Source organism: Anguilla anguilla, chromosome 16 (genome assembly GCF_013347855.1).
Source record: "Anguilla anguilla isolate fAngAng1 chromosome 16, fAngAng1.pri, whole genome shotgun sequence".
In the NCBI taxonomy this organism is placed as follows: domain Eukaryota; kingdom Metazoa; phylum Chordata; class Actinopteri; order Anguilliformes; family Anguillidae; genus Anguilla; species Anguilla anguilla.
This window is the reverse complement of record NC_049216.1, coordinates 8,542,804-8,565,492: the sequence shown is the minus strand read 5'-3', so window position 1 is coordinate 8,565,492 and position 22,689 is coordinate 8,542,804. Positions and strand designations below refer to the sequence as shown.

The window sequence follows — 22,689 nt, the reverse complement described above, 5'->3', positions numbered from 1 at the left end:
CGATCCTGGCAAAATATATGGATGCTGCACTTTTCTTGTTTCTAGCTATATACTTATTGGTAGGCCAGTTAGACAGGCGAAGCAGTTCACAAATTCAGTTAAGTGATGTGACGTACTGTTGGCCCTTCTTCTGTTGGACTGCAGTCCCCTATATTGGACCCAGGAGTTTATGCTGATCTTTTCTGTGCCAAAGAGATGGCATGACAGTGTTTTCACTGCCCTAAATCTCCTGATTTAATTCCTTCAGTTGTGTTATTCATAGATACCATTATCATACAGTTTACATCATAATAATTTCTCAGCACAACAGACAACAGATACTACAGTTAAATAATTTCTATCTTGGGAAATCCTACAGTATCACAGGGCTGTTTCAATCTTGCAGGACCATTTCTGACTGTTCAGGAAAAAGGTGTTTGCTCATTCTGTAAGCCAACCAACAGAATTGCAAATTTCTTCTGTAATTTGTAAAAAAATCACTGCTGTGTAGCTTGGTGATTCTGACATTGGCCTAGCTGTAAATTGCTGTAATTGTCTGTTCTTGGACCTTAACAGGATTCTGCTACCCTGAGAGTTCTGGGACTGAGTTTGTAACAGCCTTCATGGAGAACATAGCTTATTACTACTGGGGTCCACCCGTCTACAGACTCCTCATTTCTTCCCTGAAAAGTGGCACAGAGGTCAACGTCAGTGCGGCGGACCAAACCTTTAAGGCAACCCTTTCGATGTCAGCTGGGCAGACACAAGAGTTGACCCTCCCCAGCGGGTTGGAGCTGGACAAGTTTAACACTTCCTACAAGACAGTTCGTGTGACTAGCAGCTCCCCGGTGACCGTCTTCTCCGTCAATCAGAAGGCCTCAAGCTTTGACACCGGCATGGTTCAGCCTGTGCAGAATCTGGGTACAGAGTACCGTCTGGCCTCCCCAGCAGATCCTACAGACCGCTTATATCAGTTTGTCGTCATCAACACCCAGGTTGCCAACACGGTCACAATTTCCCAGCCATCCCAGGAACCGCTCACAGTCAACCTCGGCCCATATGAAAATGCTAAGTTCCAAAGTCCGAAATACCCTGTGTCCACACAGGTGACCGCCAAAACCCCAGTAGCTGTGCTGTTCGGGAACCCCTGCATTGCGAAACCCCAGTGCCAGTGTGGCCTGGTGTTTGAGCAGCTAACCCCAGTTTCCAGCTGGGGGACTACCTTCATCGTGCCGTCCCTCTCCGTATCAGACGCGAAAATTAATCAGACCATTCTGCTAGTGAAGTCTGATGGCACTAGTCCAGAAAGCATTCTGCCCTCCGAGTACCTGGCTCCTCCAAGTTCCAATATACCAACACTGATGGACACCTCCCTCTACATCCAGGCTCCAATGCCAGTTTCTATCAGTCTGTTGGATTTTGGTGTCATGGCTTTGATACCAGTGGAACGTTTCTCCACCTGTTACCTGGTGCACACCTTTTCATGGATGCAAAACTTTCTCCTGATAGTAGTGAAAACTGCTGACAAGGAGGGGATTCGTCTAGGGGAGCAGCCACTTACTTCAGGTGTGACCTGGGTCCAAGTGAAAAACTCTGACTACTCCGTGGCGCTAGTCAACCTGTGGTCTTCGGACATGCACCGTGTCGTCTGGCACCTGACTTCCAAGATGGGCGTCTACATTATTGAGAAATGGTCAGGGTTTATGTTATTTGGGAGCCCAGCGCTGAGCCTGAAAGTGGAACCAGGTAATGCACATTACTGTTAGTCAAATGGCACAAGTGTATATCTACCACAAGATGGAACCAACACTTGATAAAAATGTCAATACTACACCACACATACACACAGTGAGCTTTTTTTTACAACTTACGATGTATCAGTGTGTTTTATTATAACAATGTGTGACATTGTCACCGCATCATACTGTGTGACACTGCGCTACAAAGTTCGGTAATGTTTGTCACAGGCAGCGTATCCACGTCAGGTTGCACCACAACTGTAAAGCATGCTATTTTATTTAATTGAAGTTATGAAATGGGTTCGGAGGTATTGTTTATTTTGTTTTTTTCAAAACTTAACTCATATTAACCCCTGCTCATAATATATATTGAAGAAAATCAAGTCTTAAGAAAGTTAAGAATTTCTCCTATGTGCAGTGTGCAAGTGTCCAAAATACTGTGTTGGCAGTGACATATGCCAAATATTCAGAGTGGTGTGCCAACATGTTGATAGATGATATTTGTATAGAAAATTGTAAAGACAAGCAAAGAAGTGTGCTTTCTGTCAAATTAAGGATAGAAGTGACAAAGCATATTATAATGACAAATGGGTACTGAAACTGGGGCAAAATCGGTGCTGGACAGCAAACAGGAAGTTGTCGTACACAGGACAGTCATTCCCTAGAGGGGAAAGTATATTCCCAAGAGAGCCAGCAAGCTGAAGAAGTGCACGATTGAGGATTTCCCAACTACACTACTGGACATTAAACTTAAAATTAAAGTTACACAAACAAGGGAAAAACTACCCTAATGAGCACTGAACTTCATTATACAAGGGCTTAATTACTGAAAGACTCAATGTGCTTGTTTTTGAGGAGGCAAATGATAGTAATTGCTAAGATGGTGACGTGTTATCTCTGTGTTTGTCTGTACGGTAAGATGGTCATAAGTGCAGGCCATACCCGGGTGAAGTGGAGCTGGTGCAGGAGACGAAGAGCTGGGCGGATGCACAGGCCCACTGCTGGAATCTCAACAGCCAGCTGGCAAATCTCAACAGCAAGGACTACCTGCTGTATGCTGGCCAGGAGCTGAGAGGGGTCAAGCAAAGTGCAGTCTGGATGGGCTTTCGCAAGAGCCTGCTGTCCGGAGAGTGGCGGTGGCTCAACAGGGAGCCAGCGGAATACACTAACTGGGGATCAGGTCAACCAAATAGCTCCCTGAATACCCAGTGTGGCATGATGTCCGTGGAACGTCTCACCTGGAGCGCTGTGAGCTGCTGTGACCAACTGCCTTTCATCTGCTTTGAGCCTGGGCCTGAAATTCCGTTTCCATAGCGCCCTGAATCCAGTGGCCACCAACCCTGCTCCTGGAGATCTACCCTGCTGTAGGTTCTCATTTCAACCCTAATTTGGCACACCTGACTGTACTAATTTGCAGCTCAACAAGATCTCCAGCTGTTGAATGCGGTGTGCTTTGTTAGGGTTGGAGTGAAAACCTACAGGACGATAGATCTCCAGGGACAGGGCTGGTTACCACTGCCTTAATCTGTCTTCAGCCTGATCCTGAAATGAGCTACTTGTAGGACCCTTCATCCATTACAGTTTATCAGGGACATTCTCTTCTCATTATCTGCTATTAACTTGGAACTAAAGTCACTTTCTAACAGCTCCTTAATAATCCCCGAACAGTGATTTTCTTCTGGTTGTGTTTAACTCATATTTTCCCCTAATTCTGTGTTGTTTTTCAGTCTTTTCAGAATTCTTAAATTCATCTTGTTTGATTTATGGTAGAATTTTTAAGAATATAATCTTTCATCTCTAAATATTTTTCAAATGAAATCCAGAAATCCCTCTTATTTTACAGTGAACATTTCATGTAGCAAAGAGCTTTGCCAATATAAATAAATAGTCCAAATATTTCTGGAATTATCCCTCTAAGGGATGCATTTCCTTGAGTCAGAAACACCATTTTAAGAAACAGAAAAGAGAAAACATAGCTATTTCCTGATTTATTACCTGTTGGAATTCTTTGATATGTTTTTAAGCAATTTAACTTTATTTTGAGCAACTTTAAGCATTTCAAAATAAAACATACACCTTTGTGAAATATCTTCGCTGTTGAGAGTTTAATTACACTGCCAGTTTTACACTTTCATTTGCCATTGCCTGCATTTTTTTCATAGCTCTTGTCCCTTCATCTGTTATGCCTGGTGTTGAGGTAGGCTAATCCAAGGCCTGACTCAGCAGGCTAAGAGTCACAGCATGGCAGAGAGAAAGGAGTAGGCTACATCAAGGCTACGAAGGCTGAATTTGGATACAAGGACTTCTGCAAGTGGCTCTAAGCCATCGAAGAGACAGCACCACACTGTGCAGAAAAAGCAGACCAGTGAGCCACAGGGAGCACACCACCTCCCTGTGCAAGGCACTATACATGCAGATGGGCCAGCGGTTGAGAGAGAACACCACCTCCCATGACCATCATCAGCGCTCTCAATCAGATGCTGCAGACCTCCTGATACCATATTCACTCTAAACCACCTTATGATAACGTCTTCATTCTGAATCACCTTCTTATGGCCTAACCCATCTCTATATCCCCCCTTTTTCCATCTCTTTCTCATGTCTTCCTCAGTAACTGAAAAAAAAAAAAAAATATAAAATATATAAAAATGAAAAACAAGACTCAATCTCCGTAATATTCAAACAAGCTGTATTATCATCAGCACTTCCAGATACTGGAGACCTAATTTTACAGATCACTGTCCTCCCTTTGTGTAGGGGCACATGCCAGTGACCTGCCCAAGTAGCGTCCATTTCACGTACATCAACAGCGTCCTGAATCTGCCTGGGTGGGGTCAGCAGCCCGACACTCCTGAACAGAGCAGGGAGTCTACCTGCTTGAGCCTTTTGAAATTCCTCATGTAGGTTCTCTAAAGCTGTGTTTATATTGACAAACACTCTTTCTCTTTGTGAAACAAATCAGGAATGATCAGTATGGAACCACAGTAGTACAAGTTAACTGTTTTGCATATTCAGGGTCACTGATTGGCAGCACCTAGCTGGTTCTGTTGCAGGTGGACTCTCAGAATAAAGGGTTCCAAAAGGCTCCTTTGTGTCTTTATGGAGGAAAACTATCCAGCTCATGGGCTCTTTGTTGAGTAAAATAGTTCAATCTGGAATCTTCTACATCTTTCATGCCTTCCATAAAGAACTAAAATGAGTTCCCCTAGACAAGCCAAAAAAAACCTTATTTTCTGAGTGCGTGGACTATGGGCTTGCATCCAACATTAATATGTATTTTTCAAATTTTTGCGCTTGTCGTTCCGTCTTGTTTGCAGTGTGCAACTGTAGTTCCATATAATCTGATTCCCAGCAGGTCTCCTGCTAGGCTCGATATCAGCGTTTACGCTTTCCCCGCCAATGTGCGCATACTACTGAGCGGAGTTCAGAGACGTTAATGTGTGTCGACACAGCAAAAACACGGAATGGAAAAGCTTTATTTATTGTGGACTAATTTGTTAAAAATTCTTGAAACACCTGTGAATGCAGTGATTACAACACAGAGCTTATGTAAATGAGACAAGGCCAAACCAACTTTAAAAAAGATAAATGTGCAAAGCAAAATTTAAATAAGATAAATATGCTTGCTAACATTTCTTCTAAGTCAACTGTTACAAAATGATGTTACAAAATAAAATGTTTCCTCGTCTTACATCCTAAATGTTTAAATGTTTTATTCATAACTTAATGAGTAGGTTAATGCAAATGTTACGCACTCTACTGGCATTAGAATAGCATAAGAAACTGATAATTCAATCATTATCTTTGGTCAAAAGACACATCAGTGGGATGAAATCCGGCCTCCATTATATTCAAATACTCCATAATAGTTCACCTGCAGTCAACACAGATATTACAGCAGCACCATCAAATCCTGCTGTAATTCAAGATTGATGGCGAAGTATAACAGCGTTGGAGCCATTGCACTTAACCTGCACTGTTCATTCTTTGTAACTTGAGGCCAAGTTAAACAAACAATATGGCTATCTTAACTCACACAAACTAATCACGCTACATTCCACAGCAATACTACCCAATGTTTACTCAATTATTTAACGTAGCCTACCTTGGCCCTGTGTTTTTTTCATCTTACCATATGAAGAAAAATGTGGTCATTTAAGCTTTTATTTATTTTATCTGTGTCGCATAAAAATGTCAAATAACAAAAATTGTCTCATGGAAGAAGAAATGTTTGTCAAGCTACAGCTTCAAATCGATAAACCTGCCATCATTAAGCATATGGCTCCCCCTGTATGACTTTTCCCAAACATAGCGTATATTTTGAACATTTTGATATAATTTTTACATCAATACTGCCTAAGGAAATAAAGTTATACACACTTACTTCAATGGTCATGAGTGGACTGTCATTTATCTTGTCTGTATGCTTGTTTGACCATTTTGATCGCTGTATGTAACATAAGAACTCCACAATTGTAGCGTCCCCGGCTGTGATGGTCAAACTAGGCAGATACTAGACTATGGCAATTAGCAGCTAACATGTTAGTTCACCACGTTTACAAAACGAACTATTCATTCTACAAGTCTTAACATATAAAATATATATAGAGTATATTTAGAAGATGATTTACCAACCTTGTGCCCTTATCAACCAGGCGCTATACCATTTAGAACTTAAAATAAAACGTTTTATAAACCATATTTACACAGCCGTGCTCACTGCATGTTCATCTCGTGCTCAATGCAATCTAAACCGGAACCCGTAGTACACCTACTGCTGGGAGGAAACTGCGATGCCTTTTTAAAATAGGAGTTCCGTTAACGTTTTCAGAATAGGAGTCACCAATATGGAAATAATAAACAGAAAACGAATACAAGATTAATAAAAATGCATTTTAAATTAAAGGTCATTTACAATAGTAACCAGCTGCAGGTCCGCAGAAGAAGCCTGTGGCTGGGCGAAGCTAGCAATCGTAGCCCCAGTTTTTATGGCCTACCTTGTAGTCCTGTAGCTGTCTGATGAATTAGGCTTGGGAATTGAAACCAGGTAGCACTATGCCCTACATCCTGGACCAAGTCATGAGGCAAATTTGTGTGGTTCATTTTGGTGCTGTCACAACAAATTTCATCCCACTGACAAATTTCATCCCCCCTATTCCCATCCGCGGTTACGTTGTGCCGTTACATTACGCTGATTGGTCAGATCTCTATTTGAAGATTCAAATTCAAATAAGTTTTATTAGCATGACGTATATATATGCTAAGATATATACTTATTACTATATATTTAGAGGGGCGTGGCTAAGGTGGCTGGGTGGGTCTGACTTCGGGCTCTGATATGGCATTGGTTAATCATCCTAGTTGCTGAGGGTTTGACTAGAGTGATCCCCTGTCCTCATCCCACCGGCGTGATGGAGGCATATGCCGAAGTTGTTCAGGAATGACATCTGTTAGCGGATGAAATAGAAGGACACCGTATTCCTCTTAGCGATATTTTATACAGGTTCGAACAGGTTTCAGAGGAGATTTGCCAGGTGTCAGCATCACAAGACCTCGATATTGACAACCTTGCGTGGAGGAATTTAGAAGATGTACGATGCCAACTACAACGACAACTGTACCCACATCCTGGTCAGCCGCAGTGCAACATATTGCTATCAGGTATTGCGAACATAAGTCAGTTTTGGCCTGAGGGCTCTCTCCTGCACCAGAAATCACCCCCAAACACCCAGGTAGAAAATTTGTAACGTTGTTGGGGAAAACGGTGTGGAGTTTCGTGATTCATTCACGCACTACTCCAGATTCATATATACATATACATTGTTGATATTTTACATTCTTTGAACTACTCCGGACTCATATATAGATACACTTGTTGATATTTTGTATATTTATATGTTAATTATTTGCACTACTCTGGACTCATATATACATTTGCTGATATCTTTTATACTTTCTGATTCTGAGTTTGATAAGTGGATAAACCTCGACTGAGTTCTGATTTTCTGTGGGTTTGAGTGTGGACTTGAGCTATGGACTATGCTTTGTTCTGCTGGTCCATGTATTAATTGTTAATTTAAATGTACTTCTTATTTTAGGCAAAAGGAAAAGGGGCCAGGCATCTGAACACCGGGCCTTCCTGAAGGAGACAGAGTGGGTCCACATGGAGCAGGCAGAAAAGGACCATCAGCAGTGCGAAAGACATTTTCAGCTGCTGATGGAGGACACGGTCCATGCCAGGGTGGAAGAGTCAGCCGCCAGGGAGAGGGAGGCTGCCATCCAGGAGAGGGAAGCTATCATCTGGGAGAGGGAGGCTGCAGAGTTTGCAGCCTTCAACCGAGGTTTCTTGGCTGTCTTCGGGCAGCCTTCCAAGGCCCTGGGAGGACAACGTGCCCCAGAACAGGCCTGAGAAAAGACTGATCGTTTGCAGTTATTTGTATATAGTTTATATACTATACCTTGCACGTTGTTAATAAATGTTTATTCAATTTGCAGGGTATTAGTGACTGCACCATAGATATAAAATATTTGATGCAACATGTCACAAGGAATTGCCATTCTGGGATGGAACCATATGGCAGCCATCTGACCTAGGTACAATTCTAAACCTGCATGAATACACGGTATGTTTGTGTAGTTCTCTTTCTTCCAGTATGTAATTGCTAACAAGTTAGCTCACTAGCTCAGGGAAAGCTCAAAGACGATTAACTGACGTGGCTGCCAGCTCACGTGCAGGAGCTTGTCTTCACAAAATACAACTTGAGGAAGTTTGAGTAAGAGCACAATAGCTGAAGATGTATTCCACCCAGGGAAGCTTTTCGATGTTATATTTAATTTATGCAAGCTTATGCAAATCAAACATACAGGTAATGTGGGGTTTCAACAAAGAGAGGAGAAAAAGTATTAACAAACAAAAAAAACGTTAGCTTTACATTCTGTGGTTTTTATTTAATTAGGAGTTCATAGCACACAGTAGTTAATAATAAAGTTGAGGAACTAATACAAATAATTTTTTTGGTTGAAAACAAATACAGATACACATACAAACAGTGGCACCTCCCCCCACCCCTAATACACACACACACACATTAATTATCATAAACAGGCCTAGTGGCTTGTCTCTTACTCCATAGCCATCTGGTTGTAACCTATGAAACTGCACTGGCAGAAACAACTTAATCACACCCACTTTAGTTAGATGTAAGGGATAACCCATCATGCAGCTGGGTTTAATATTACCGTCTTAATAATATTCTTTTCAATACAGCCAGAACTCACTTGTCTCTGATTGATCTATTTCTTGACATCAATATTTGAGACAAACATTGTGGTTAATGTTGGCTGGGCGAAGTATGTTAGTTTGACATGCCATGTCCTCCCAATGGTATATTATTGTAAAGTCAGATGTGTACGTGTAATGCATGCAGGCTAGTTGCGTAGGTAAGTTTAGTTACCAACACAATTAAGTTCAGATGAAAACGAGAATAACTCTTCAGGTTATCGCATAAGTATCAAACTATCAACAACAAAAAAAACAGAATGCAAAATGCTCAGTGTTGCTTGTAATAAAGTTAAATTGCTTAAAAACAGACCTAAGATCTACAACAACAGTTGATTATGCAGAAAGTATGTTTTTTTCTTTTCTGTTTTTGGCTGGACCGCAACAGCAGGGCCAGCCCTACAAACACGAATGTCTGTGACTGAGTGACTGAGTGAGTGATGAAGTTACGCCATTGGTCGGCCGAGTTACGTAGTTACACCATTGGTCAGCCGGATCATGTGTTAGGTCCAGCCATATACTAGGTTTTTACCTGGTCTTGTTTAAAATGGTGTTTCTGACCTAAGGAAATGAATCCATCAGATAAATAATTCAAGAAATATAATTTATTCATTAAACAAATTTTTTCCACTGAGAATTATTTTTATTTATTCATCTATAAATTATTTCCGACTCAGCAAAGATCTTTGCTACATTAAATATTCATTGTAAAATAAGATAGATGCCCGCATTTAATTTGATCCACTGAGATCTACTAGTACTGAGTACTGAGATGTACTATCCCATAGGTTTTCACTCCAACCCTAACAAAGCACAACACATTCAACAGCTAGAGATCTTGTTGAGCTGCTAATTAGTAGAGTGAGGTGTGCCAAATTTGGGTTGAGATGAAAACATACAGCAGGGTAGATTTCCAGGAACAGGGTTGGTGACCACTGGATTAAGGGCGCTATGGAAACGGAACTTCACGCCCAGGCTCAAAGCAGATGGAAGGCAGTTGGTCACAGCAGCTCACAGCGCTACAGGTGAGATTTTCCACAGACATCATGCCACACTGGGCATACAGGGAGCTATTTGGTTGGCCTGATCCCCATTTAGTGTATTCCATTGGCTCCCTGTTGAGCCAGCCCCACTTTTCGGACAGAATGCCCTTGCGCAAGCCCACCCAGACTGCACTTTGCTGGGTCCCATTCAGCTCCCGGCCAGCATACAGCAGGAATTCCTCTCCATCGAGACTTGCCAGCTGGCTGTTGAGGTTCCTGCAGTGGGCCTGTGCATCTGCCCAGCTCTTCTCCTCCTGCACCAGGTCCAGTACACCCACGTATAGCCGGCACTTACGACCATCTGACCACACAGACAAACACAGAGATAACACTCATGTCACCATCTTATGAATTACTATTATTTGCCTCCTCAAAAACAATGTAAACTAGCTCATTCAGTCTTTCAGTATTTAAGCCCTTGTATAATGAAGTTCAGTGCTCATTAGGGTAGTTTTGCCCTTGTTTGTATAACTTTAATTTTAAGTTTAATGTTCAGTAGTGTAGTTGGGAAATCCTCAATCGTGCACTTCTTCAGCTTGCTGGCTCTCTTGGGACTATACTTTCCCCCTCTAGGGAATGACTGCACTTTGACCCCTGATCTTTGCACTTGGGTTTCCAATGGAAGCTGCTCTGGATAACATCTGCTAAGTGAAGTAAAAGCCTCCATATTGATCCCAATACCCAACCCTGCTGCTCCCAGGTCATTGTGTGCCAATTAAAAAATCTCCTGACAAGGATACACTACCTGTGACAAACATTACCCATCTTCATAACACAGTATGATGCGGTGACAATGTCACACATTTGTTATAATACATTTTAATCACGTGTTGGGCGGCAGTGTAGTATAATGAGTGAGGAACTGGTCTTGTGACCTAAAGATCACAGGTTTGATTCCCAAGTAAGACACTGCCGTTGTACCCTTGAGCAAGCAACCTGCATTGCTTCCGTATACATCCAGCTGTATAATGTAAATGCTGTAAATGCAATGTAAATGCTGTGTAAAAGTTGTGTAACTCACTCTGGATAATAGCATCTGCTAAATGCTTGTAATGTAATCGTGTGGTAACAAACACAAAGATACACACTTCTTGTTGTGCTAAGACCATTTGACTAAGACATTACCTGGTTCCACTTTCAGGCTCAGAGCTGGGCTCCCAAATAAACCCATAAACCATGACTGTTTCCCAATAATGTAGACGCCCATCTTGGAAGTCAGGTGCCAGACGACACGGTGCATGCTCATAGACCGCAGGTCGACTAGCGCCACGGAGTAGTCAGAGTTTCTCACTGGGACCCAGGTCACACCTGGAGAAAGTGGCTGCTCCCCTAGGCGAACCCCCTCCTTGTCAGCAGTTTTCACTACTATCAGGAGAAAGTTTTGCGTCCATGAAAAGGTGTGTACCAGGTAACAGGTGGAAAAACGTTCCACTGGTATCAAAGCCATGACACCAAAATCCAACAGACTGATAGAAACTGGCATCGGAGCCTGGATGTAGAGGGAGGTGTCCATCAGTGTTGGTACTTTGGAATTTGGAGGAGCCAGGTACTCGGAGGGCAGAATGCTTTCTGGACCAGTGCCGTCAGACTTCACTAGCAGAATGGTCTGTTTAATTTTTGCGTCTGCTACGGAGAGGGACGGCACGATGAAGGTTCTCCCCCAGCTGGAAACGGGGGTTAGCTGCTCAAACACCAGGCCACACTGGCACTGGGGTTTCACAACGCAGGGGTGCCCAAACAGCACAGCTACTGGGGTTTGGGCGGTCACCAGTGTGGACACAGGGTATTTCGGACTTTGGAACTTAGCATTTTCATATGGGCCGAGGGTGACTGTGAGCGGTTCCTGGGATGGCTGGGAAACTGTGACCGTGTTGGCAACCTGGGCGTTGATGACGACAAACTGATATAAGTGGTCTGTAGGATCTGCTGGGGAGGCCAGACGGTACTCTGTACCCAGATTCTGCACAGGCTGAACCATGCCGGTGTCAAAGCTTGTGAACTTCTGATTGACGGAGAAGACGGTCACCGGGGAGCTGCTAGTCACACGAACTGTCTTGTAGGAAGTGTTAAACTTGTCCAGCTCCAACACGCTGGGGAGGATCAACTCTTTTGTCTGCCCAGCTGACATCGTAAAGGTTGCCTTAAAGGTTTGGTCCACCACACTGACGTTGACCTGTGTGCCTTTTCTCAGGGCAGAAATGTGGAGTTTGAGGGTGGGAGAACTTCTGTAGTAATAAGCTATGTTCTCCATGAAGGCTGTTACAAACTCAGTCCCAGAACTCTCAGGGTAGCAGAATCCTGTTAAAGTCCAAGAACAGACAATTACAGTAATTTACAGCTAGGCCAATGTCAGAATCATCTAGCTACACAGCAGTGATTTCTTACAAATGACAGAAAAAATGTGCAATTCTGTTGGTTGGCTTACAGAATGAGCAAACACCTTTTTTTCCTGAACAGTCAGAAATGGTACAATATTTAAACAGTCCTGTGATACTGTATTATGTCCCAAGTGTGAAGGGACGGCGTGGCTAGGGCACCATCTGCAGGCAGAGGGGGAGCGGTTTAGCTGGTCTGAAACCATGGCTGTCTGCAACTACGTTTGGTTGTTTATCTGCTCTGCCTGCAGAGAGACCGGGGTGCTGGAATGAGAGTTGCACACGGGAGCGACGTGTTGTGTAATCCCCTTCCTTACCCGGTGTGTTTTGTTTCGTCTGTGTACCGACGTTCATGTAACCAGCACACAATGTGTGAGTCCCAGAACTGAGGATTGTGCAGTTTGTGGGGAGAAGGACTGCAAAACTTGTTACACCAAGATATAAATTATTTAACTGTATTATCTGTTGTCTGTTGTCCTGACCAATTATTATAATATAAACTGGATGATAATGGTATCTATGAATAACACTACTGAAGGAATTGAATCAGGGGATGTAGGGCAGTGAAAACACCATGATGCCATCTCTTTGGCACAGAAAAGATTAGTATAAACTCTTGTGTCCAGTAGAGGGGACTGCAGTCCAACAGAAGGGCCAACAGTACGTCACATCACTTAATTGTATTTGTGAACTGCTTCGCCTGTCTAATTGACTAACCAATAAGTATATAGCTAGAAACAAGAAACGTGCAGCATCCACATATTTTACCAGGTTTGCCATTCAGTAACCCACAAGAACTGGCAAACAACAGATCACAATGCACATTTAAAACAAGTTCAGAGGATGGAAACGGCCTTCATGTCAATTATTAAAGGACTCGGTTGACTTAACACACTGCTGGAGTCCCTTTAGCTAAGATAAAAAATCATTTTCTTTTATTCTTATTTCCTCATTAACACTGTGAATTTGAAGTCCGCACATGTAAATAACAGTACGCACAGCTCTGGGGCAGAGGGGAGGAGGAAAGCAAGAGAGACATTTTGAGATGGCTCACCTGTACAAAGGGAAGTCAAGAAGAATGCAGCCACCATCTGGCTCCAGGTAAGCGACATTTTACTACCAGCGACAAAGATCGCCATTCCCACAATCCAATGAGCTGCAAGAAGGACACCTCTCATACCACACACATCTCATCCACCAACACAGATAGATTGTACAACTATATTTTACAGTCATATTTTATATGTTCATAACAACCTCAACCCTTCTTGGGATGCTGACATACAAGTTCTGAACTGTGTGTAGTGAGATATTGGTCCATTCTTTTAAAATGAAAGCCTTGAGTTCTTTGAGGGATGAAGGAGGAAATCTATTCTACATCCTGCGTTCCAGAACACCGCACAAAGTTCCAATGGTGTATAGACCTGCTGATTGTGGAGGTCATGGCATTGGCTTCATTCTGCTGTTCATGGAACTACTTGAATTTGTTTGACATGGTCATCTTGGAATATAGCAGTGATCTTCATTCTTGGTCCCGACGGGCCGCAGGGTCTGCTGGGTTTTCCTTTTAGTCGGCACTCAATCGGACAAGTAAAGCAGTTCATTACACAGTTAACTCACCTCACCTGGTTTCTTGGGTCTGAATGTGTTTTTGATATTAAAGGTGAAAAAAAAAAAAAAACTCAGTAGACCCTGTGGCCCGCCAGGTCCAGGACTGAAAATCACTGCACTAGAGCAGTGGATCCAAAACTCAGTCCTGGGGGCCCCTGCATATGCTGGTTTTCGTTCGAACCACAAGTGCAATCCCACAATTTATACAAGCTGTTTATTTTTCTTAATTAGGTGCTTTTCATGTCTAGAGGGATTATTCACATTCTTAAGCCACACTATGTCAGAAACAGAAATGCATGCCATGAAAAATAAATAAAAAATTTTAACTGACCAAATTAAAGACCCAGGTTCCCAACTGGTGAAAGCTTGGACACATGGAAACTTTTCGTTAGATGAGGAAGAATTCAAAGACAAAGCAAATAACAACGAGCTCCTTTGTTTTAATAAGATAAAGAAAAAAAATGTTAAATAGATGTGTTCAACAACTTAAATATGAGCCTATTGATTCAACTCCATATTTGTTTCGAGCTGTGTCACCTAGATATTATTGCAGAGGGGGTACATGGAGGTGTATATGGTTTATACATTAAATAAATATTGTTTTATCAGAACTAATAAACGTGTGCATTTTCTGTAATGTATCCTGTATCTACCTTTGTTTTCTGTGATGTTTTTTTAAAAATGAGCTGGGTAAAAATGTTGGCACTTACCGGCCACTGTGGCTGGTGGACCAAAAATCTCCCACCCTGCATATAGTAGTCACTCTTTGTCAGTGTCCAACACTAAACCTTGTGTAGTGTAGACATAATCGTGGGGTAATTTCAAAGCTGACATGTGGATATAGATTAGGTGTAATGATGATCCGATAACCAGAAATGCGACATCTGATTGCAGTGCCAAAATGAGTGTATGATTGCTCAAATTCAGTAATGGGATCACACTTTATTTTATTTTTTTTTTACATTAGGTGAGTAGTAAAGCATTTTGTAACAAATTCACCTTTTAACAAGTAGTCAACGTGCAATATATGCACACACATGCTTCTGAGAGCAAAGGAGAGCTTTTTTAAATAAGCAGGACTCGAGAACCAAGTTCTACGAAAATGATTTTGCATTTTCAACATGCATGAGGTAATCTGACATGCATTTCCTTTCCAGTGCCAAACCTTATTTGCACTGCCAAATTTCTACTGCAAATTGAATAGTAAATCGAGGTGTTTCTCCAGTGTGGAGCAGAATTTTATGACCTTATGTGCATAATGACCATGCAAGCCAATGGTTGTGGTTGGTTCTGCCATAAAATGGAATTTGTGTATTTGTGCATTATAACAAAAAAAAAAATCTACGTTTCTATACAAATAATTTTTGGGTACATCATGTCATATCTGTATCCGAATGCAGACTTTCATGTTTCAAAGTTGCTAGGTGTTTGAGTAAACCATTAATCATCCCAGACCACTTCTACTAAAAGGTTTAATCAAGAAACACTACCTGGTGTATAACATTTTTGATGATGGAAAACAATTTGTTTAGATCAGTGACTGGTACACGTCAACTTTTAAATTTGTGACATTGACTGCATCGAAGAAAAAACTAAATTAAATTTACATTTGAACTAAAGCCCGCTAAAAGTGAAAGCTAACACAAGTTACACCTACCTTTACAGGTAGAAAAAAACAGTCTATTCACAAAAACAACAGTCTTACCTGATACCTTGAAGCTTGATAAACCACAGGCTGTCTTTTCCTTCTGAATCTGAGGTTTGTCACGTCTCCTCAGCACACACATTTGACATTCAAATATATACTTAAATCAAGCTGCATTTTGCATGAAATGAAAATGGAGGTGTTTTTTTCCCCCCTGTGGGACCAATGGAAATTTGTTCACACTTGAGTTTCAGAATGTGGACGGTATGACAACACGCAAGGGCAACACTTTGAACCTCCACAGCTCAAGATAACACATTTGGGTCACTCCAAAATTTGTGAGTTTTATGGACTTCGGGTTATTTTCACACGTGCCTGGGTCACGAAAAGGAGAAAATTGTAACTTAAGTTAGGGTACTCTGCGGTTTTTGAGATTTTGTAGAGAGACAGGCCTGTTCTTAGTAATGGAATGTTCACATTAGATGTCTTTTTGTATGCACATCCCATGGGATCATTCCAGCCAGAGATGCCATCAAAGGCACAGAACACTATGGTTTAAAAAATGTCTTAAAAATGTATTTCATCAGTCTAATGGCAACACAGCAAGAGTAGGCTAATATGCTGAATTTCAAAATGGCTTAACGGTAACAATAATAAGTCCAATATCTAAATGGCTAAACAGTTGTGTCTGGGCTCTGACCTTACAGCCCCAGAACACAGAAAATGAATTCATCCTCATCCAGCAGGCCATTCTCTTCTCCCCAGGTTTCATGAAACCATTTTCCGCAGTGCCCACAAGCCACCAAATCCTCATTGGCCTTGGGGGTCAGTTTCATGGCTGTAAAACTTTCCCACAAACTGCAGGAATCCATGCTATCACTTGCTATTTTCTGCACACAAGCAGAATCATTCGGACACATTTTTCTACTTTTGACCTTTTGTCCATTTTTGCTGTTTGATCGGTTTATAAATTCAAAGTGCTCCTCACTTGTTAAGTTGTCGACGTCGATCGACTAGGCCTAATTTAAATAGGCTAGGCCTACCTAATTAAAAAAAAGAAATGTCAGTTGCTCAGCACTAGGAGTGAAAACACCACAGGAATTGCAGCTCCATTTACGGGAAACATCCATGTTGCTCTGAAACCTATAGAAGAGTAGGCTAATAACCATTATGTGATTGTGTAAAAGAAAGGGAAGGGGAGGTGAATTTATCCACAAAATGCTGTAAGAAAGTGAAATTTAGTTTCCCCACGAAGATTATTCGGCTATAATAGCAACGTTACATTTTTTGGGCAATTATTAGTTGTAAGTTAGGTAGTTTTCATACAAAACCAAGACGACCACAAAGTTTTTTTTTTTAAACGTGCACTTGCTTATACGTCCATTTTGCATGTGTATCCGAGTACCTTGCAAGCAATTTTCCTCTGTCAAGATCGGAAGTCGTTTGTTACACGCCAAGCGTGACACACCGGACAGGGAATTGCGACAGTACCGGGGAACACCGTTCTCGTCGCATGGAGAGAGAGAGAGCGCACACACAAACACGAAATCAAATAAACGGACCTCTTCACCCTTCCCCCTCAAGATGTTCCGGGCAAAAACAATTAGCTAAAATAACAAAGACATAAGAAAGTAAAACGGCGCGATCACTTTCCCGTGCGCCGCCCGTAGCTGACCCGCCTTCCCGGCCAGGTCCAGCTCCGACAGCATCCCAGCTGAGGATTACTTCCCTTCGTTTTTAAAATAAAATAAAACGAACCGAACCAAAACTCATAATTGCGCTCTCAGTTTTAGCTCCCGGTCCCTTCGGGCCCGAACTGTGGAGAGCAGCACACCTTTAAGCACCTGGGCTGATTAGCCAACGCAGCCCAGGTGGGTGTGCTCTCTCCACCAGCCGGCACAGCCGAGACCGATCCGCCTCTTAGGCGGACCGACTGACACATTGTTATTAGCTGATGTAGCTAAATGTCCAATGGGAATAATTATTGATTGTGGTACAGGAGCATTAGCGATTATGTAATCGGCAGGAAAAAGAAGGAAAAAACGCAAAACCACGCAATGAATTATCTCTTGATTTTCTGTTACTTGACATTTTATCGATTTCGCCTCTGATTTGCATTTTAGAGGCGGACACTAAACTAAAAAATAAATCATTTCACATTTTCTGCAAGGATTGTTTTGCATTTACAGTCCATATTTATTATGAAAATGAATAATTTTAAGCAATCACATGAAATGGTAATGGGGTTTTCATCAATTCAAGATGTGCACATCTGGAGTTATAATTTATTAAACAGAACAATGAAAAACAGGCGAAAACTGGCCCCGTTTGAACTGCACAACGTGGTTAATAACACCAAACCTGTATTCAGAGATAAAAATAGCTCTGCTGCACTATGCAAGGGCACCTCTCCTCCCGGATTTGACATCAAACGAGGTGTCAGGCAGGGTAGGCCCCTGTTTTTTTGTTTGTTTGTTTTTTTTTTTGACTGCTGAGACTTGTGATTAGTATCAGACAAAGTAGCACCAGTGGCATTTCCTTATAGGTGGCCCAGTATTGTGTCATCATCACTCAACATGGCTTACCATACGGCAATCTTCCTACCAAGCAGGCTGAACGAGCTCTGCTTGAGATAAATGCCTTCTCATTGGTGTCTGGCCTAAAAGTTCATTTACATAAACAAGAATTATTTCCAGCGAAACTTTCAAATTTAGCCTCTGTAAAAACTATTAAAGTTTGTCAGAAAGTGATGTATTTGGGAATAATAATTAGTAAAAACAAGGAAAGAAGTTTTGATGACATTTTGAAGCCACAAATTGAAAAAAAAAAAAAACCAGCAAAGATTTACTATTCCTTGTCCGGAGAGACCTTACAGTAGATGGCCATGTTCTTCTGTGTGACGCTGAAAGTGGGGTGACACCACTAACACAGGCATAAAACCTGGAGTCACAGACAGTCAAGTCACAAGTCATGGTTACATTACATTTACATTATAGGCATTTAGCAGACGCTCTTATCCAGAGCGACTTACACAACTTTTACTTAGCACTTTACATTGTATCCATTTATACAGCTGATATATACTGAAGCAATGCAGGTTAAGTACCTTGCTCAAGGGTACAACGGCAGTGTCCTTACCCGGGATTCGAACCTGCGACCTTTCGGTTACAAGCGCAGTTCCTTACCCACTGCGCCACACTCCGTCCGGTTAGGCTCGAATCCAAGTCCTGGACTTGAATACTACAAGACTGGTGTGTGTTTATGTGTGTGAGCGTGTGCATGTACGTGTGTGTGTGTGTGTGTGTGCTTGCATGTGTGTGTCATTTATGGGTTGTGTGTTTATGCGTGTAATGTAGTATGTCTGTGTGTGTGTGTGTGTGTGTGTGTGTGTTCATGTACGGGTGTGTGCCTGTGTTTGTGTGTGTGTTTTATGTACGTGCAATGTTTCTGTATGTGTGTGTGTGCATGTGTTTACATGTGAGTGTGTGTGTGTGTGTGTGTGTGTGTGTGTGTGCGCTCAGGGGGGTGTTCTGTGAGTACTTGGTACGCAGTCATTTACAGATTAGCAAGGACCACGGCTTCACAATGCTGCTTTGTTGCTGAACCAGATTAACATACCAAGTGACCGGAGGTGTGGGCAGCCATCGTTCTTTTCCCCTTTTCCTCCGTCTCTCTCTTCCTCGCTCCCTCACTTCCTGAAGGCTCAGGAACATACACTCCAGCACAGAACACAGTGAGTACACCCTATTTATCAGTTACATTTTCATCAGCAAAGCCATAGAAAAGGGTCTTCATGGCTGGTAACTACAGTAGTGCTTAACTTCAGGAGCGGATTAATGGCTGTGTTCTAAGCGCTTGTATAAGTTGCTTTATGATTATAACCGACGCACTCTGTCTGCTCCCTTCCCCCCGTTTTCGCTCTCTTTTCTAATGACCTGATATTGTTTCTGTGTCTGTCTATGTCAGAGCCTCTGGGCCTTGTGTGTCAGTGATAAAATCTTTCAGTCTGACTCCTCGCTGTGTGTTAACGAGCACGCGTGCCTAACTGCCAACATGTGAGAGCCCGTGTGCCTGACGTGTCATTCGTCAGTCAGCGTGTCAGTCGGTTAGGCTGTTCGCCTCCGCGCCGTCCTCACACCAGCACCGGAAAGGCGTGCCGCAGGAGGTCAGCCGGGCCACCGGGGGGCAGTGATGACGGTGACCTACTCGCGTAGGGTGGCCGACGCCGGCCTTGGCAGCTTCTTCCACCTGCTACTGCGCTGGAGGGGAAGCATCTACAAGCTGCTGTACAGGGAGCTGCTCATCTTTACTGCGCTCTATTGCGCCCTCAGTGTCATTTACAGGTAATTGCCAGAGGCCTGTGCTTGGTCATATGCTACAGGCAGGCAGAGACTTCAGCCACTGTCGTTGGAAGGGATTAAAACCTAACTGAAAGGGAACAGATAGGGGAAAAAAGGAAGGAAGAGAAGGGTGAAAGGCAGAGGAGGCAGGGATAGAAAGCGACTGTTGAATCTCAGAAAGGTAAGACATGTAGCGATTACAGTTTTTGAGCGGTAGCTAGTGATACCTATTATTTTAAAGGTCAAGGTGGGCAAGGTTTACTGGTAAAAGAGAGTTGGACAGTTTTTTTTTATTTGTCAAACTGTTGTTAAAATTTAAGGTCAGTTATCTGGGGGATTTTAGTGAATAGTTTAATTCTGGAATGTAAATTTTTGTGAAGCTGATTGGGCTGTTTGATTGGGCCCTTCTCAAAGTGAGCTGAGCATCTGATTGGCTCTTCTCATCAGGTTCCTACTGAATGAAGGCCAGAAGAGGCTGTTTGAGAAGTTGGCCATTTACTGCAACCGTTATGCTGAGCTGATCCCTGTGTCCTTCATCCTGGGTAAACACACACACACACACACACACAAACACAAACACATGCACAATTCTTCTGAAAACAAAATTCTCAATTCATGTGCTATACTTGTGTACATTTTACAAAAATTGTTTTCAACATAAAGAATGGAACTTACTATAGCTATACCTGTTATTGACTCAATTGCGATTTTTCCTAGAAATATCAAACTGAGTGTGACCATATTTTTCATTCAGGATATAGTCAGATAGCAATGTTTGCACTTTGGTATTTGTTGTTCAGTTGGACAGTCGCATCTTATCAAAATGTTCTGTACTGTAATGTTATGTTGTGATAACCAGTGTATCTGCACAGTGCATGCTGTGTGTGTGACTCTGTGCATGTGCTTGACTCTGTGTGTGTGCATGTCTGACTCTGTATGTGTATGTGACTGTGAGTGTGTTTGACTGTGTGTGTGACCCTGTGTGTGTGTGTGTGTGTGTGTTTGACTCTGTGTGTGTGTGACAGGTTTCTATGTGACGCTGGTGGTGTCCCGCTGGTGGGGCCAGTTTGAGAGCGTGCCCTGGCCCGACAGGCTGGGCTCGCTGGTGGCAGCACACGTACGCGGAGGCGACGAGGCGACGCGGCTGATCCGCAGGACGCTGATGCGCTACGTCAACCTCTCCGGCGTGCTGATCTACCGCTCCATCAGCACCGCCGTCTACAAGCGCTTTCCCACCATGGAGCACCTAGTGCGGGCAGGTACGACATAGGCAGGTACGACACCGCTAACACAGACAGGTACAACAGCGCTAACACAGGCAGGTACTACACCGCTAACACAGACAGGTATGACACTGCTAACACAGACAGGTACGACACCGCTAACACAGACAGGTACGACACCGCTAACACAAACAGATACGACACCGCTAACACAAACAGATACGACACTGCTAACACAGACAGATACAACAGCGCTAACACAGACAGGTACGACACCGCTAACACAGACAGGTATGACACCGCTAACACAGACAGGTACGACACCGCTAACACAGACAGGTACGACACCGCTAACACAGACAGGTACGACACCGCTAACACAGACAGGTACGACACCGCTAACACAGACAGGTACTACACCGCTAACACAGACAGGTATGACACTGCTAACACAGGCAGGTACAACAGCGCTAACACAAACAGATACGACACCGCTAACACAAACAGATACGACACCGCTAACACAAACAAGTACGACACGCTAACACAGACAGGTACAACAGCGCTAACACAGACAGGTATGACACCGCTAACACAGACAGGTATGACACCGCTAACACAGACAGGTACGACACCGCTAACACAGACAGGTACTACACCGCTAACACAGACAGGTATGACACTGCTAACACAGACAGGTACAACAGCGCTAACACAAACAGATACGACACCGCTAACACAGACAGGTATGACACCGCTAACACAGACAGGTATGACACCGCTAACACAGACAGGTACGACACCGCTAACACAGACAGGTACGACACCGCTAACACAGACAGGTATAACACCGCTAACAAAGACAGTCATAGCACCACCAACAGGGGAAGTTATAGCACAGTTTTAACAGGACTGAAACTTGAAATGTTTTGCTCTATACTTCGCATCCTAGATGTGCAACTTGTGCCGTATTATGAGTCTATAAATGCTTGGCCAGAGAAGGCTTTTCTTGGCAGGGTCTCCAAATTGATGGTGGAGTAGATTAGCAGATTCAGCACTTCCCCTTTATTACGTGAATAGAAATACTGGGGTTTAACCAGAGATTTATTTTGACAGTTTTCTTGTTTGAGTTTTGTTGAAGAATATAATTTTTTTTTTCAAAAAACTGTTATTGAGTTGAAATAAATTCTTCAATAAAACATTGGCATTGCACAGCATTATCAAAATGTTTTGGTACAAATCACCTAACAGCTGAATAATAGTGCCATTTCTTGAGGTCAGCACAGGAAGGATATCCTGAGCGTAGTGCTCTTGTCTGGCCACCGACAACAGTGACGGGGCAGGATGCAATGCCAAACACTGGGGGGCGCCACTGTGCCGTGAATTAGTGCTTGAGCTAGGAAAGTACCAAACATGAGGTTTCATTCCTGTGGGGCCATTGCCATAGTCTGATGT

General features: G+C 42.8%; 2 protein-coding genes across 4 annotated transcripts in view; one reads left to right on the top strand and one right to left on the bottom strand.

Moving 5' to 3' along the window:
• Window positions 1-9,862: 9,862 nt before the first annotated feature.
• Window positions 9,863-17,315, bottom strand: LOC118215554 (IgGFc-binding protein-like). Its single transcript, XM_035396448.1, has 4 exons — window positions 17,077-17,315; window positions 13,470-13,571; window positions 11,166-12,338; window positions 9,863-10,341 (listed from the first exon to the last, which is right to left on the bottom strand). Exons 2-4 carry the CDS (start codon window positions 13,552-13,554, stop codon window positions 9,947-9,949), a joined length of 1,653 nt encoding a protein of 550 aa, XP_035252339.1. The 5' UTR covers window positions 13,555-13,571; window positions 17,077-17,315; the 3' UTR covers window positions 9,863-9,946.
• Window positions 17,316-19,328: 2,013 nt separating this feature from the next.
• The window catches only part of best1 (bestrophin 1), a 15,658-nt gene continuing 12,297 nt past the window's right edge, over window positions 19,329-22,689 (top strand). Inside the window, exons 1-4 of one of the 3 annotated variants that reach the window (XM_035396126.1) lie at window positions 19,329-19,404; window positions 19,638-20,014; window positions 20,459-20,553; window positions 21,037-21,270. In XM_035396126.1, the coding sequence (XP_035252017.1) occupies window positions 19,863-20,014; window positions 20,459-20,553; window positions 21,037-21,270 (481 nt within the window). In that variant the 5' untranslated portion in view covers window positions 19,329-19,404; window positions 19,638-19,862. Of the gene's footprint in view, window positions 19,405-19,579; window positions 20,015-20,458; window positions 20,554-21,036; window positions 21,271-22,689 lie in introns of those variants that run through there. The other 2 variants (XM_035396129.1, XM_035396128.1) reach the window with 2 other exon arrangements.

Excerpts from the sequence above, each read along its gene's own strand:
- LOC118215554 (XM_035396448.1), bottom strand. The coding sequence starts at position 13,554 with ATGGCGATCTTTGTCGCTGGTAGTAAAATGTCGCTTACCTGGAGCCAG. Across the intron at positions 12,339-13,469 it reads CTTGACTTCCCTTTGTACAG|GATTCTGCTACCCTGAGAGT; the intron begins GTGAGCCATCTC and ends GGACTTTAACAG. Across the intron at positions 10,342-11,165 it reads GAGCCTGAAAGTGGAACCAG|ATGGTCGTAAGTGCCGGCTA; the intron begins GTAATGTCTTAG and ends CTGTGTGGTCAG.